This window comes from Chionomys nivalis, chromosome 17 (genome assembly GCF_950005125.1).
Source record: "Chionomys nivalis chromosome 17, mChiNiv1.1, whole genome shotgun sequence".
Taxonomy (NCBI): Eukaryota; Metazoa; Chordata; class Mammalia; order Rodentia; family Cricetidae; genus Chionomys; species Chionomys nivalis.
The window spans coordinates 31,578,627-31,593,174 of NC_080102.1; the positions used below are offsets into that span (position 1 = coordinate 31,578,627).

The 14,548-nt window shown below is 53.1% G+C and overlaps 1 protein-coding gene across 4 annotated transcripts in view; it reads left to right on the top strand.

Annotated features, from left to right (window-relative positions):
- Dennd3 (DENN domain containing 3) overlaps positions 1-14,171 on the top strand; it is a 54,799-nt gene extending 40,628 nt beyond the window's left edge. For 3 of the 4 annotated variants that reach the window (XM_057792190.1, XM_057792191.1, XM_057792192.1), the window contains exons 15-23: positions 556-726; positions 1,706-1,835; positions 5,347-5,454; positions 7,012-7,151; positions 7,648-7,805; positions 9,799-9,932; positions 11,180-11,295; positions 11,379-11,516; positions 12,724-14,171. In XM_057792190.1, the coding sequence (XP_057648173.1) occupies positions 556-726; positions 1,706-1,835; positions 5,347-5,454; positions 7,012-7,151; positions 7,648-7,805; positions 9,799-9,932; positions 11,180-11,295; positions 11,379-11,516; positions 12,724-12,924 (1,296 nt within the window). In that variant the 3' untranslated portion in view covers positions 12,925-14,171. Of the gene's footprint in view, positions 1-555; positions 727-1,705; positions 1,836-5,346; positions 5,455-7,011; positions 7,152-7,647; positions 7,806-9,798; positions 9,933-10,712; positions 10,845-11,179; positions 11,296-11,378; positions 11,517-12,723 lie in introns of those variants that run through there. The other variant, XR_009058477.1, reaches the window with a different exon arrangement.
- The last annotated feature ends 377 nt before the right edge of the window (positions 14,172-14,548 follow it).

The window sequence follows — 14,548 nt, forward strand, 5'->3', positions numbered from 1 at the left end:
AGAGTTGTGTGGTGGCAGTGCACACCTTTAATCCCAGAGTTTGCGAGGCAGAGGCCGGCAGGCGGGTCCCTGATTTCAAGGCCAGTCTGCTCTACAGAGCGAGTTCCAGGTCGGAGAAACTCTGCCTCAAAAAAAAAACCAAACCAAACTACCACCAACAAAAACAAAGAAACAAAAAAGTCAAGAAAAAAAAAGAACAGGTCTGAATTGGGACCCTGACGGTCTTATTTCGTACCTTATATTTAACAATTACCGTCCCACACTCGAGGCCTAGGAGAGGTGGGGTGGGGGTGTCATGTTCTCAGCTACTGAGGTCACAGCAGGAAGAAGGGCCAAGACCAGTGACCACTGGGATGCCCACAAGGCCTGCAGCTGACGTCCCTGTCTGCGCTGCTGGCTTGCTCCAGAAGTCCTCTGGGAAAGCAGAGGGCTGTAAGGTGCCCACGTGCCCAACATCATGGCCAAACTTGCCCTCCATGCCTTGAGGCTGCTCCTTCCCTCCTGCTACCAACCCAGGCTTCTTCTCTGCGACGTCATGTTCTCGTCCTCCCGCAGGAAGTCAGAAACACCACAGTGGCCTTTCTCCTCCTGAAGATACCCACCTTAAAGATCAAGACGGCGGCCAAGAAGGAAGTGTTCGAGGCCAACCTGAAGTCCGAATGTGACCTGTGGCACCTGATGGTGAAGGAGATGTGGGCCGGGAAGAAGCTGGCAGACGACCACAAGGTCTGAGGTGGGGGTGGTCCTGTGGGCACGGGTGGCACCAGGTCCTGCAGGGGGCACTGAGAGCTCACAGCTCAGGCCTGGCACCACTGGGCAGGGGAGTTCTACTATCTGAGGGGACACAGAAGCTGCTGTGGCTCTGTGACCTCACTTCAGGCCACGTGGTTTTTGAGGTTGGTGTGAGGAGGAGACCATGAAGGCTGCAGCCCACATTGACTCAGTTTCCCTTTGTGCACCCTCCATTCTGGTGTCTTCCCAGTGAATGGTGGGGAGGGTTGGGGGGGGTGTGCATCGTCTAAATGCCAAGAAAACATGTGTCAAGCAAGCCAGGTATGGGAGCATGTCTCCATTATCCCAGTACTCAGGAGGCTAGGCTAGGAAGGCCTGGAGTTTGAGGCCAGCCTGGACTATAGAGCGAGACCATGTCTCGAACAATTACCTAACCTAACCAAAACAATGGACTAAGGCCATCATCAGAGGACTCACACAGAGGAACTGGTCATAAGGGTATGTGGAGATTTGTAGCCCCACTAGTCACCAGAAATGTCTTAGAAGGAACAGGCTGGCTGGTGGCGTGGGTGGGGGCCCCACTTGGATGGGTTATTCCTGTCACGGATTGGGAGTAGACTCTGACCTCTTTAAGGTTCTGTGTTCCATGATCTCTGGCCCAGCCTTTTGGTTCTATACCCGCTGTGCTATGCATATTAGCTATGCAATGGCCAAAACCCACGGTGGGACTGTTCCCCCACCTGTCACTGGGTACAGTCACAGCGCTGCTGTCTTAGTGTGGTTGGGGCAGGGGTGAGGAGGCATGAGGTCCTGCCTGCCTCATTTAGAGAAGAAAATGCACTGGCTCCTGGAGTCAACAATCAGGGTTTATTGTAACTCCGAGCAAAAGATGATGCGACCCCAACTCCCAGCTCCTCGCCCACTCGCCCTCCAGTGAGTGGATGGGGCTGACACACGCCCGCTTCTGCCCTAGGACCCGCAGTACGTCCAGCAAGCCCTGACCAACGTCTTGCTCATGGATGCCGTGGTTGGCACCCTGCAGTCGTCCAGCGCCATACATGCCGCCTCCAAGCTGGCCTACTTTGACAAGATGAAGAACGAAAGTGAGTTCTGTGCGCACGCAAGGCCATGCCTCTGGCTGTCGTAAGCGTTTGCCTCGGGCTCTTCTTCTGGATGGCACTAACCCACCAAACTTTCTTGCTCTCTCTTCTGTTTTTGCTTACTTTTGGGGGCGGGCGTGGATAGGGTCTTGCTGTATAGATCACCTGAACGCAAACTCATGGTCCTCTTGCCTCCGTCTCCTGAATGCTGGCATTACACACCCAGCTATATTTTGTTGATTTGGAGGGTGTTTTTTGTCTCTGTTGTGTGTGTGTGTGTGTGTGATGTGTGGACACACATGCCACATCATGTGTGTGAAGGTCAGAGTCACTTCTCTTTCTTCCAGAGTATGGGTCTCACTATCAAGCATGGAGGCAAAGTACCTAAACACTAAGCAATCTCACTGGCCCTGATTTGTTTTGAGTACCACTATTGTTCCCTTGTTTGCTTTTTTATTGTTTGTGTGAGACAGGGGAGCATTCTAGCATAAGCTACCCTGGAACTCAGTATATAGCCCAGGCAGGCCTTGAACTTACAATCCTCCTGCCCCAGTGAGTGTTAGGATTATAGATGTTTTTAGGATTTTTTTTAAATCACATGGTGGCTTTCATCGTCACTGAACCCTGGACCATGCGGCTCCTCCTTGTCACAACACACTGGCTCCTTGTTTCTGTCCTGGGTGGTGTTCCATTTTACACATAAACTGCATGTCCTGACCAACTGCAGTTTCCTGGCCTGCTCAGCAGACAAGAAATGTCTGGAAGGCTACTGAGTAACTGATAGCCTTTCTGGTCAATGTTGGAGATGTGTCGGGACCACACCTGCCGGACATCCATTGCTTCTCTGCACCTGGTTGGTCTGCTGATGGATGGACTAAGCACCAGTCTCCTGTAGCTCAGGCTGGTCTTGACCTGTCTCTGTACCTGAAGATGACTTTAAACTCTGATCCTCCTGCCTCCACCTCCCAGGTTCTGGCATTACTGTGCCTTGGTGCCCAGCATCTCTTTATCTTTACTGTGGCCAGTTTCCTAGGACAGAAATCTCCAGCATCTTTCCTGCTCATTTCTGTTTGGCTCTCCCATTCTGAAGCCATACAGAGGTCCGTATTTCAAGTCTAGGACCAGTGGGTTAAGATGTCTCGTGCCTTCTGAGCCTCTGCTTGTTTCCATTTTAAATGTCCTGCAGCTTCCTGCTTTGAGACCTGTAGATAGGAAACCTATCGAGGCCACAGAGAGTGTGTGAAGGTAAACAATAGGAAGTTCAGCTCAGGACACAGACGGATGAAGTAGGACTGTCTGCAGAAACCATTCAGGTCCTACTGATACTGGATGTCCCTTGCCTCCTGGACCCCTTTAACATGTGGCTTACTAAGTTTAGGGCATTTGCAGAGTGGTGACACCCTCCTTGTGATGACTCTGAGACCCACTCTGCAGGAGGAATTCCCACACCTGCTTAGCATCATCTCTGGGCTCCCAGTGGGGCCATTTGTTGACTCTCTCTGTGGTCTCATCTGTCCTGGGTGTTTCCCACACTTGGGAGCCCTCCTGAGTCCATCCTTTTGCCTAGTTCAGTGTCTCGGTTCCTTCATAAGCCAGCTTGTGCCACCACTTCACTCCTTGAAGGAAACTGTGTTTTATATGGTGTGTGTGGTGCGCTTCTACATCTGTGAGTGTGTGTGTGTGTGAATGCCACGGGGTGTGTACGCATGTTGGAGGACAACCTCAGGTGTTGGTCCCCACCTTCCACTTTGCTTCAGGTGTGGGGGGGTTATCTCATTTTTGTTGTTTGCTGCTGTGTATGTTGGACTAGCTGTATATTGGGGGGAGAGTCTCCTGTCTTTGCTCTCTGTCTGGGAACTGCAGGAATACTGGTATTGCAGAGGCACACATTTGCACCCCGCTTTCCATGGGTCCTCATTCTTGTACAGCAAGCACGTAACGCGCTGAGCCTCTCCCAGTCCTTCCTCTAGTGGCTCTAATTGTGTCGCTTGGCAGCAGTGCATTTCCTATACCTCGTCTCCTGTAGAGGACACTGAAGTTCGATCTGCCTTCTGCCTGACGAAGGCAGCTGTGAATGCCTGCGCAGGTTCCTGTCATCACTCCTGGGTGTGGAGTCAGGTTTTAAAAATAGCTGTCCAGGAATTAGAAAACACCCCAGGCTGTGTGCTTACTCACCTCGGCATATCTCATCTTGCCCTTGGTAACATCTGTCACTGTCTGTGTGGCCTTGACACTTCCTGGCCACAGAACCCGCTCCTGCCTGATCTGGGACAGCAGCCAGGAGGCTCAGGTGCTCCACGTTGCCTGGAGACCCACGGAGCCCTCCAGGAGCTCTGTCTGCTGGTCCTGGGTCTCGACAGAACTGCTCTTTTCCTCAGATGGGAATAAAATCAAATAAACACCACACTTCAGCTGTTTATATAACTCTAAACGCGGGCCTTCTCGCTTCCAGCAGTTTATGGAACGGCTTTCTAGCTCCTCTGTAAACAATTTACAGAGTTGCCATGGGAACGCCCAGCACACGCTCTGTCATCATCACCTTGTTCCCTATGGCCCAGGAGACGCCATCTGAGCTCAGGTCACAGCACGCTGAGCTCCTAGCCCTGCTTTAAGAAATCCAGAAATACCTTCTAGTGCGTGGCTTAGCAAAGTGAAGACTCAAGACACGACAAGCTTGACGCAGAAGCGCTGGGAGCGCCTGCGATGGAAGGGTTTAAAAATACACAAAATGAAAGGAGAGCCCTAGGCAGCAGGTGGAGCGGCAGTGGCAGGGGTCCCATCGTGGCATCCTGCGCTGCTGGAGCTCAGAGCTGTTGTTTGTTTTGAAAAATGAGGACAATAGCAATCGCATCAGATTGTGGGTTAATGAGAAAGGGAGGGTGGGGGAAGAAGCCATCAGCAAGTCCCCAAGGCATCGTCCCTACTGCAGTGCAGGTGGCCCATGGGGGCGGGAGGCTAGGAGGTAACTCGGGGTTAGCAGGAGACTCCCTCACCTGGGCAGGTAGTCCCAGAAACCCCCAGGGAAGGTGGTTTTTGCATCGCCTAGGAACAAGAGTTGGATTGTGCAGGAGGAGATGGCAAGGGTCACCCATGTTTGTCCTGGCATCATATGCAGAGTCTTAGAAATGGAGCCAGACAGACGAATGGGTAAGGAAGATGTGACCCATGGCTCGCTATGTAAAGGCGTGTGTTGCCAAGCCTGACGACATGGTTGAAGGAGAGACTGACTCCTATTGTTTCCTGATCTCCACATGTGTTCTATGGTGTGCGCATCACACACAAAATGTTAAAAGAAAATGTGACATGTACACAGTGGCGTTCCGTTCAATGGGCCCGCTCCCCATCAGGGATGAGGCCAGAGGGTACCTTGGATGGTAACTATCCCTAACGCTGATTTCCAAGAGCGCCCCCTTCAGGCCGCATGTGGTTTTTAACCTAACAGGAGAGCTTGTGAGTTACACGTCACTGCTGTCCTACTTTCTGAGTCTGGTAACCCAACGTGCTTGTGTTTCAGCACCCGTGGCAGTCCCAAAGACAACCTCGGAGACCCTAAAACACAAGATTAACCCTTCAGCAGGAGAGACCGCTCCCCAAGCTGTTGACGTCTTGTTGTATACTCCAGGTAAGGTAACCTCTCACTGCTCCTGGTTGTGATGAACTTAGATTTGGGTTGGAAGTCACCCTGGCAACAACGAAGGGAAAGCCCTGTGCTAGGAGAAGCGGGGTGGTTTATTTTTGACTGTAGGACAGAATCCTGAGCCACAGGGCAAAGCTGTCTTGACCACTCTGCCCACTTGGCCTCGTGGCACCTTATACTTGAGCAACAATGTAGTTAGGGACCCAGAATACTCATTCCCTGCCCTCCGTAGTATGTGACAATTCAGGTATTGTGTGCCCTCAGCTCTTGCCTTTGACTGAGGAGGTGAATGGTTGTATAACCGTGGAGTAGTGGGACAGCCTAGCTCTGTACTGGAAGCTGGAGCCCTGCCCACTTCAGTCACCACATCAATTCCAAGTGGACGGAAGTCAAGATGAAAAAAAGGCACTTACAGGCTAGTGGACCAGCACACCCAACAGCACAGGCATGACCAGGCCAGCCCCGAATACCTGATCACCGAAGGACTCATGCATTTGACTACATTAAGGGTTTCTGGCTGGTAAGGTGGCTAAGTGGGTAAGGGTGTTTGCTTGCCAACAACCCTGAGAACCTGAGTTTGATCCCTGGAACCCACATAGTGGAAGGAGAAACTGATTCCCCAAAGTAATCCCCAAACTTCCACTTAAGTGTGCATGTAGCACACACACAAATAATCAGAGTGGGAGCTCAGGGACCGTGCTGGCAAGTGTGTTTCTGGCATGATGAAATCATGAGGGGCTCCCGTCCAGCCATTCAGAGCACAACTTCCGAGGGAGAACCAGGTATTCCAGTATTGCTAAGAGACACATAGCTCATGAAAGAGGCCACCCCAGCGCTGACAGCATCGGCCTCGTGACCAGTTAGGGCACACTCTAAACTAGAGTCAAGCTGGACACAGTGACATTGGCCTGTAGTCCTAGCTGCACAAGAAGCTAAGGTAGGACAACACTAGCCTGGGGAACATAGCAAACCCTCATCTCAACAAAGAGAAACATCCCTCAGAGGGCTCAAATGAATTACAGTTTATGCCAGGCTGGATGTGCTGGTATGTATCTATAATATCAGCATTCAGGAGGATGAGGCAGGAGGATAACTACAAGTTCAAGGCCAGTCTGAGCTATATGAAACTCCATTTTAAAAACACTAAATAAGGATAGATACCAACCAGTAACTGTGGGTGACAGCCTGAGGCAAAGGTACCCTGCTCCACGCCGTGGGTAGGTGTGGAAATCAGTGGGCATACTGTATCTTGGTTTCTCCAGTTGAACCCCTTCCTCACCAGCCACCCTCATGCTGCCTGCTTACCTGTGGGTCCTGGTGCGACAGTACATCCCTACTCCACACAGTCCAGTCTGTCCCTTCCAGGAGCTCACAAGACCCCAGACTCTCCAGGGAGGATGGCACTCTGCCATCTCCACACCCCTGCACTTGGCGCTGCACTGGTGTTCTGTGGCTGTCTGCAGGACAGCCGAGTGGTAGAAGGTGGCCCCTCCCACCATTACTGATCTGACTGAAAAGTTTTGGGGCTACTTTCCTCTTCAGGGCGCCTTGACCCCGCAGAGAAGGTTGAAGATGCACACCCCAAGTTGTGGTGTGCCCTGAATGAAGGCAAAGTGGTCGTGTTTGATGCTTCCTCCTGGACCATCCACCAGCATCGCTTTAAAGTGGGTGCCTCCAAAGTGGTGAGTGCAGCGCCTCTAAGTGATGCTCTAAGTGATTCACCAGACAGCGTGTCCCCTGGCATCACTGGGAACCCCTGACGACACGCCATCTGCAGAGGCCCTGACGGCTTGACTGGGCATTCCTACTATCCATCTTCATTACTGAAAATCCAGCCACCTGCTAAAACTTGTCTTTACCCCCAGATCATTGCTCTCAGTGCCTCTCTGGTGATCCAGACACATTGTAAATGTCAGTGCCGGTGTGTTTGCCGAGGCAGTGCAGTTACTGCTGCTCCTTGCAGCTCACACCGTGGACCACTATCCTGTCCCTACTGTATTTTCTGCCATGGTTTATACGTCTTTGTTCTCAATAAGGCATCTTTAAAGGGAACCCACATGACTTAGACAAGGTTCTGACCGTGCAGGATCAGTGTTCATATGATTTGGTGCTAGTAAGTGCAGATTGTGAGCCTGGTCTGCACGGCTCACTCCGCCCTTCTGTCTTGGCTCCCTTTAGAACTGTATGGTGATGGCAGAGCACAGCCAGGTGTGGGTGGGCTCCGAAGACTCCGTCATCTACATCATCAATGTCCACAGCATGTCCTGCAACAAACAGCTCACGGACCACCGTGCAGCGGTCACTGGCTTGGTGGTGCACGATGGGAAGAAGCCCAGGTACCAGGGCCCGCTGGGGTAGGAAAGGGAAGAGATTGGCTCCTAGGGGTGTGGAAGGTAAGGGGTCCTGGGCCTTGCCAGGCAAGAAGTGTCGGGAAGGAGAGTCGGCAGGAGACATGTGTGGTCTGCTTCTGCTTTTGTGGGCAAAGATAAAGGAGCTTCTTGAGACGACAAAACCAGCATGGTGACCACCGGCTCTCGGCCTCACAGCAAACATTACTTAGACCAGCTCATGCTTTTGGCCAAAACTGGAAAGGGTGCGCCCAGGAAGTGCTGGTTGTGGCTGTTTTTCTCGTTTTCCAGACATGAGAAATCTGGCTTTGTAGGAGAGACTATCTCTAAAATGCCACTGTGGGACATGGCTCCCTCAGGCCTCGAGAGTCACCAGAAGGCCAGCTGTCTGCAGGCTGATGGGGGCACTACCTCCCCCCCCCCCGCTAAATCTGTAGCTAGTGTTGCACGTGTCCTGGGGGGGGGGGGTCTGGAGCCCTGTTCATCTTCATTTTCAAACCCGTCCAGCTTGCTTTAAGGGGCTTCACCCTTCCTGCCAAAGGCATGCATGGCAGACAGCTCTGGGCTGGCTTCACTGGAGGGTGAAAGGCAAGAGTTCTCCTGTTACAGAGAAACCTCCTTTCACCCAGGGGTTCCTGACTCTATGACCCCCAATTCTAAGGCCAAGCCACCATGGGAGATTTGACACAGAAAACTCTGATTACCCTAGCCAGTATGGGGTACAGGGAGGGGATAGATGCTGTCCAGGACATTGGTGGGAGCTGGGGCATGGCCCTCAGGTTGAAGCGCCCCTCACCCACTCACCCACCAGTGGAACCGGCATCCAGAGGCAGGTTTGAGAAAGCCCAGGGAGGTCCCCACCTCAGGGCCACCTGCTTCCTGGCTCACTTGTCCATGTCACATCCGGATGCACAGACTGGTCTCCCCAAACCACCTTGACGGAAAGACTCAGCAGTGGGGCAGGAAGCTTCATCTTGCTTCCCCAGATATGACGGTTGCTTCGGTACCTTCTGGCTCGTAGATGCATTAGTCCAATCTCATCATACCACAGTCTTCCACATGTGTGGCCATCTCCGGGCTCAGGTTTCCCATTTGTAAAGACATCAGTGCTATTGGGCCAGGGTCTACTGTAATGATGGTATGTCAACTCGGCTACAGGTCTCTGCAGAGACTCCACTTCCAAATCAGGTCATATTCTGAGGTGCTGGGTACAGGATTCCACTGTGCCATTTCTCAGGGACACAGTGCAACCCATGATACCAGCTTGTGTCATACTGTCTTTACTTTCCTAAGAATGCCAACTTCCGCCGGGAAGTGGTGGCACACGTCTTTAATCCCAGCACTCGGGAGGCAGATGTAGGCGGATCTCTGTGACTTTGAGGCCAGCTTGGTCTACAGAGCTAGTCCCGGGACAGACTCCAAAGCCACAGAGAAACCCTGTCATGAACCCCCCCCCACCACCAAAATAAAAGAGTACCTTGCAGCTAGGTCAGACCTGACAGAGCAATCTCCAAGGGAGGCCCAAGAGCAAGGCAGGGTCTTTAGCTGTGTGGGGCAGCCCTGGTTCTGGCAATGTCTGCATAGCCTGTCTTCCATGCCACCCCCTAGCCAGCCCCTGTTCCCTCAAACGGTGCCAGAGGTGCTTCTCTTCTCCCAGGTCCAGTTGGACATTTAGTGCTTTTGTGAGAATGAGAGGAGCTGGGGCAGTGCAGGAGTCACGGGTAGTACTGGCCACTGCACACCCCACTGCTACCGTGGATGGCCACCCTTGGGTACCTCCCTAGTCCCTCTGAGTTGGACAGCCCTGCTTAGGACTTGGTGCAGTGAATGGTGACACTGGGGTTCTGCTCTGAGACCCCATCGAGCTCACTGGCCCTGATTTTTCCTGCTGTGTCACACTGGTTTTATCGTTATCTCCACTGTCAATGGTGCCCGGTGCCACTGGCCTCTTCAATGCATATGTGTATGTTCGATCCCTCAGTGAGGTCTACTCCTGTAGCCTGGACGGGACGGTCCTGGCATGGAATGTCAGCACACTGCGAGTGACCAGCCGGTTCCAGCTGCCATACGGTGACCTCATGTCCATCAGCCTGCACGGTGACCGCCTGTGGTGTTGTAAGTTTTCAGGCCGTCAGCCAAAGAGCATGATGCCCTGATCCTGCTCTGGGTTGAGCCCCCTTCCCTTCGTTGTATACATTTCCAGGTTTGATTTTCAATGGTTCCTCCTCTCCTAAGCAATCGTGCTGCCCTAGTAGCTTGGCTTGCCACTCTCCAGGTTTTCTCTCCATTCCCTACAGGCTGGTGGCTGGCTGCCATCCTGCTATGTGCCTGCCACTTCCTAGCTCCTTCTTGGTAACCTGCTTATGGCTGGGGTGGAGGTGGGGGGATGGGGGAGGTTAGCCTGGCCCAGGGACCTCGGGTTGCCCTTTGCAACCTCTTCTGCGTGTGTGCCACACTTGCCTCTGAGGGCACCCCAGTGTCTAGAGCTTAGTCAGACCGTTTGCCAAGGGGTGATGGGAGAGGTAGGTTCTAGGCTGTTTCAGAACATCCTGGGGTATAGGAGTTGCCTGTAGTGGGAGCCCCCCCTGCAAACAGATATGAGGGCTCCCCAATGGCACCCTTTCTGCATGCTCTTCCTTGCTCTGTCTCTTCCTCCTGTTTCTATCTTCGTCTGTTCTCCCAGGGTCCCACAGAAATCACGCTGGCCTCACATTCTCTAGGTAGCTGTGGCTCATCTTACGCTTGTGATCCTCCTGCCCCCAGCTCCAGCGCTGGGGTCACAGGAGTGTCACCACACACAGACTGCTGGCCTGCTCTCTCGTCCCTCCTTGTCTGCCTGCTGCTGTCCTTACTGAGCACTTTAATCCAGCTCCATCTTCTCTGCTCTCTTCTCAGCTTCCCTCTCCGCTTCCCTCTCACCTGGGTGCTGTTAAGGGTGGCCCCGCGTGGCCTCACATCACTGGGCAGTCAGCAGGCCTTCCGGGAAATTAAGAAAACTTATTTTGCCAGGATGCGTTATCATTCCTGGTGAGTTCTGGCACCCAGGTTTCTTCTTGCTTGCTATGCTTGAGAGCATCTCCCAGGACTGGGCTTGGGCTCCTGATCACCATGAAGTGACAGTCACGGAATGGGAAGGTACCCTGTCTGGTAGATGTTAGAGCATCTTGTGGGAACTGTGAAACCAGTCTCATGGCGGTCGCAAGGAAAGACCCCAGCTTGGCAGTCAGAACCTGCCTAGGGAGTCCCAAGTGGCAGTACTCCTGCATCTCCTATGTGCTCCATCTGTCTCTCCTTCTAACCCTTTGCTCCTTGTATCTTGAGCATGCTCTGCCCATCCCTCCTCATGGTCCTTTCTCCCACAGGTACAGGCCGCAGCATCGTGGTGGTGACAATGCAGGGTTTCCATCGTCATGAGCTGAAGATCAAGAACTCCGACCAGGCTCCCGTCCCCTTGCTGGCCTTCCAGCTTCTTCCTGAGGTACTCCAAGGCCTGTGTGCTGAAGTCCAGGCTTGGGCTGTCTTGGTCACAGTGCCATTGTCCCACGGTGATTTCTATCCCAGAAGGAGCAGCTGTGGGTGGCCGGCGCGGGGTGCAGTGATCTGTATGTCTGGAGCATGAAGGACCTGGGCCAGCCTCCGCGGAAGACCCCTGTGCCAGACTGCACCGAGATTAGCTGTATGATCCGAGTGAAGAGGCAGGTGAGGTGACGGTGTCCAGCCACCTGAGAACATCCCCTCAGGCTCCTCCTTCCTTCCTTAGGGGGAAGGAGGCTGGCTGTCATGGGCCCGGGCTCCATAGCCCTCAGTCTGGGGAATGACGGACAGCCTTCCTTCTCACCAGAGCTGAAGGCTGAGTCAGTGTCAGTCCCAGGGGTTGGCAGGGTGGTCACTTCTCAGTGGAGACCTGCCTTTCACACAGCTTCTGGTGTTGAGGCCACGCGTGATCATCCTGGCTCGTGGCCGTACCTCTTCCATCTGGCTTAGTCCTCCCAGGGCAGCCTCTGTGTCTCCTAAGGGCGCAGTTTGCTGAAGCCTGGCCATGTCTCACCTAGGACTCTATCTCCAAACCCCTTCCCATTCTGAAAGTGTGTGAGTTTCTGGGAGACGCTATGCAACATGGTAGTCTATCTGGTTTATAGCTTTTCCACATCCAAAGTTCTAGCCCGCTCTGTCACTGACTAGGCAGTAAAGGCCTGCGGAAAGAGCTTAAGAAGGTTTCTGTAGCTGTCTTGGGGTTTCTAGTTCCTGGCCAGCGGCTTTGGGGCTTCTGGTGAGGAACACTGTGCTGAGTGCCTGTGGGAGGAGATTGCTGAGTCCTGGCTAGGAAGCAAACAGCAAGAAGGGACTGGGATCCTACAATCCCCTCTAGGGCACCTTCACCGACCTTAAACCTGGGGTACTAGAGAACACTCATTCCAATTGTAGCAATAAGGATATGAATGGGGTCTATCCTGGGGCCCCCGCCTCTGTAAAATATAGTAGTGGAACAGGCCAAGAGTAGACATCTCAACCCCAAAGGGAGAAACTGGAACAACAACAACAAAAAAAAAGAGGTGACAGGTCCCAGCCCTGCCTAACACATGGCAAGGAAATACCACAGGGTGTGGCCCCATTTCACAGAAGCTTAACTGGTGAGTCAGCGGGTCTCCAGTGTGTGACCTTGAGGTCAGACAGCCCGTGCTCACCACATAAGCGGTCCTCCCACAATTATAATGGAGGCTGACCTCAGCAGGTCTCAAGTTCAGAAGGCAGTGTTAGCTATGAGCACCTTGTCCCTGGATTTCAGCCCTGAAGGCCTGTCCTAGGTCCACCAGGTAGCCCAGCCTCCTGGCCAGCAGGAAGGACATGAGATTGGGGGGCATCTGAGCACTCAGCTTCAAGGAGTACCCCTGTTTCTTCCCTACAGATCTGGGTGGGTGGCAGGGGGCTGTCACAGGGAAGACCCAGAGGGAAAATCTTTGTGATGGACGTGGAGAAGATGACAGTGGAGAAGGAGCTGGTGGCACATGCTGACACTGTGAAGACCCTGTGCTCCGCCGAGGACCGCTATGTGCTGAGTGGAGCAGGCCACGAGGAGGGCAAGATCGCCATCTGGAAAGTGGAGTGAGACCTCCGTGCCTTGTGGGAGGGCACCTCCCACCACACAGTTGTGTCCACAGCCAGTTGGGGCCCATCGTCTACTCCCAAGGGCCTTCGCTTCCAACTGCTACCTTGGGTGAGCAGCTACATCTTACTGCCGATAACCTCCACTGTGAAGTTACCTCATATTACCTAGAATCTTCCAGAATCCACAACTGGGAGCCAGCACCACAGCTGCCAATTTAGCTGTACCACCCGTGACCTCCAGTCCTCATGCCTGGCCTCTCCTCGCTGGCTCTTCATCTGTTTACTCTGCCAACACTTGGGCTTCAGCGGCGTGGCTGGGGCTGGTGTGTGGCAGTCGGCCACAGCGCCTTCCAGGTTCCATTGACTTCCTGCTTCCAGAGAGGCTCCTGGGTATTTGAGGTGAACACTGACAGAACCTGCTTGAGCTAGCCAGGCTATCCTTCCTTCAGAGCAGGTGACCGAGGCCTGCCCCAAGAAGGGGACAGTACTGCTCAGGTTTGTCTGTGCAGAAACTGGGTAGCTGAGTGGCTCGGTCTTTGCATTAAAGTTTTAACGAAGAAGAAACAAATAATTGCAGGCAGGAAGCACGTCCTAGAAGCACACACGTGCGTAGCTGCCTCACTGGCTCACGATGCATCTGCATTTTGTATGTCTCCTGCATGTGCACACAGAGCCTCTTTCCTGAACCGCAGATCGCTGTCTGCTCAGAGGCCTCTGCACATGCTTACCACACTGCTCCAGTTTCATTCTGGAAGTGTTCTGTGTGGATGCTGGGCCCAGAAAGGATAAGACCTGTCTCCCATGTATCCTCCTGTGAGCTCTTCTTGGAGTCCTCTGGGTCCCAACTTGGGTTTCAGGACTCCATGTGCGCCACGTTAGAGGCAGTCACTAAAGGGCTGCCAATGGTCTGTGTCTTGTCTCTGCAGGCCAGCATCCAGAGGTACTTGAGCTCTTGCGAGTGGAGATGTGGGTCCAAGCTTGGAGGGTCTGTGCCACCAACTGCTGCTTCCCTTGAGGCGTGGCTCCCGTGAACATTGTGCAGAGGATGCCTCGGAGCCACACCCCTTCCTAGAGTTTGTGCTCCCCGAGGGGTGCTCCAGATGTCCAGAAAGACAATGTGGTCAGCAGTCAAGGGGGCACAGGCTCAGCCAGTCTCTGTAAATACAGGAAGCCTGGTGTAAAAGTCCATCATAAATGGATTCTAAGTTATTTAATGCCAGTCCATGTGTGACCAGGTGTTTACAATGTGTGGATTAATATAATAAATCCTTTTTGTTAATAAATGCTGCTTGCTTTATTCGGCTGCTGTGAGCTGGTAGAGAGGTCTCGAAACTGGAAGGCTGTTTTCCTTTTCTTCTTTGCAGGGCCTGTGGAAGCAGGTCTTTTCCTGCCAGACAAGGGTTCTAGCACTGAGCCATGCCTTGGCATCTTGGGAGCTGTCTTGAAGGGGATCATTTTCACTTTTGAGACAAGGTCTAATTCTGTAGCCCAGGATGGCCCCAACCTCCATCCTCAGTCACCCAAGCGCTGGGGTGGCAGGCATGCCAACCGCACCTGGCAGACACGGGAAACTGTTTTTAATTTCTCCATTCATTCTAAGTACCAATCAAGTTGTTCCAACTCAG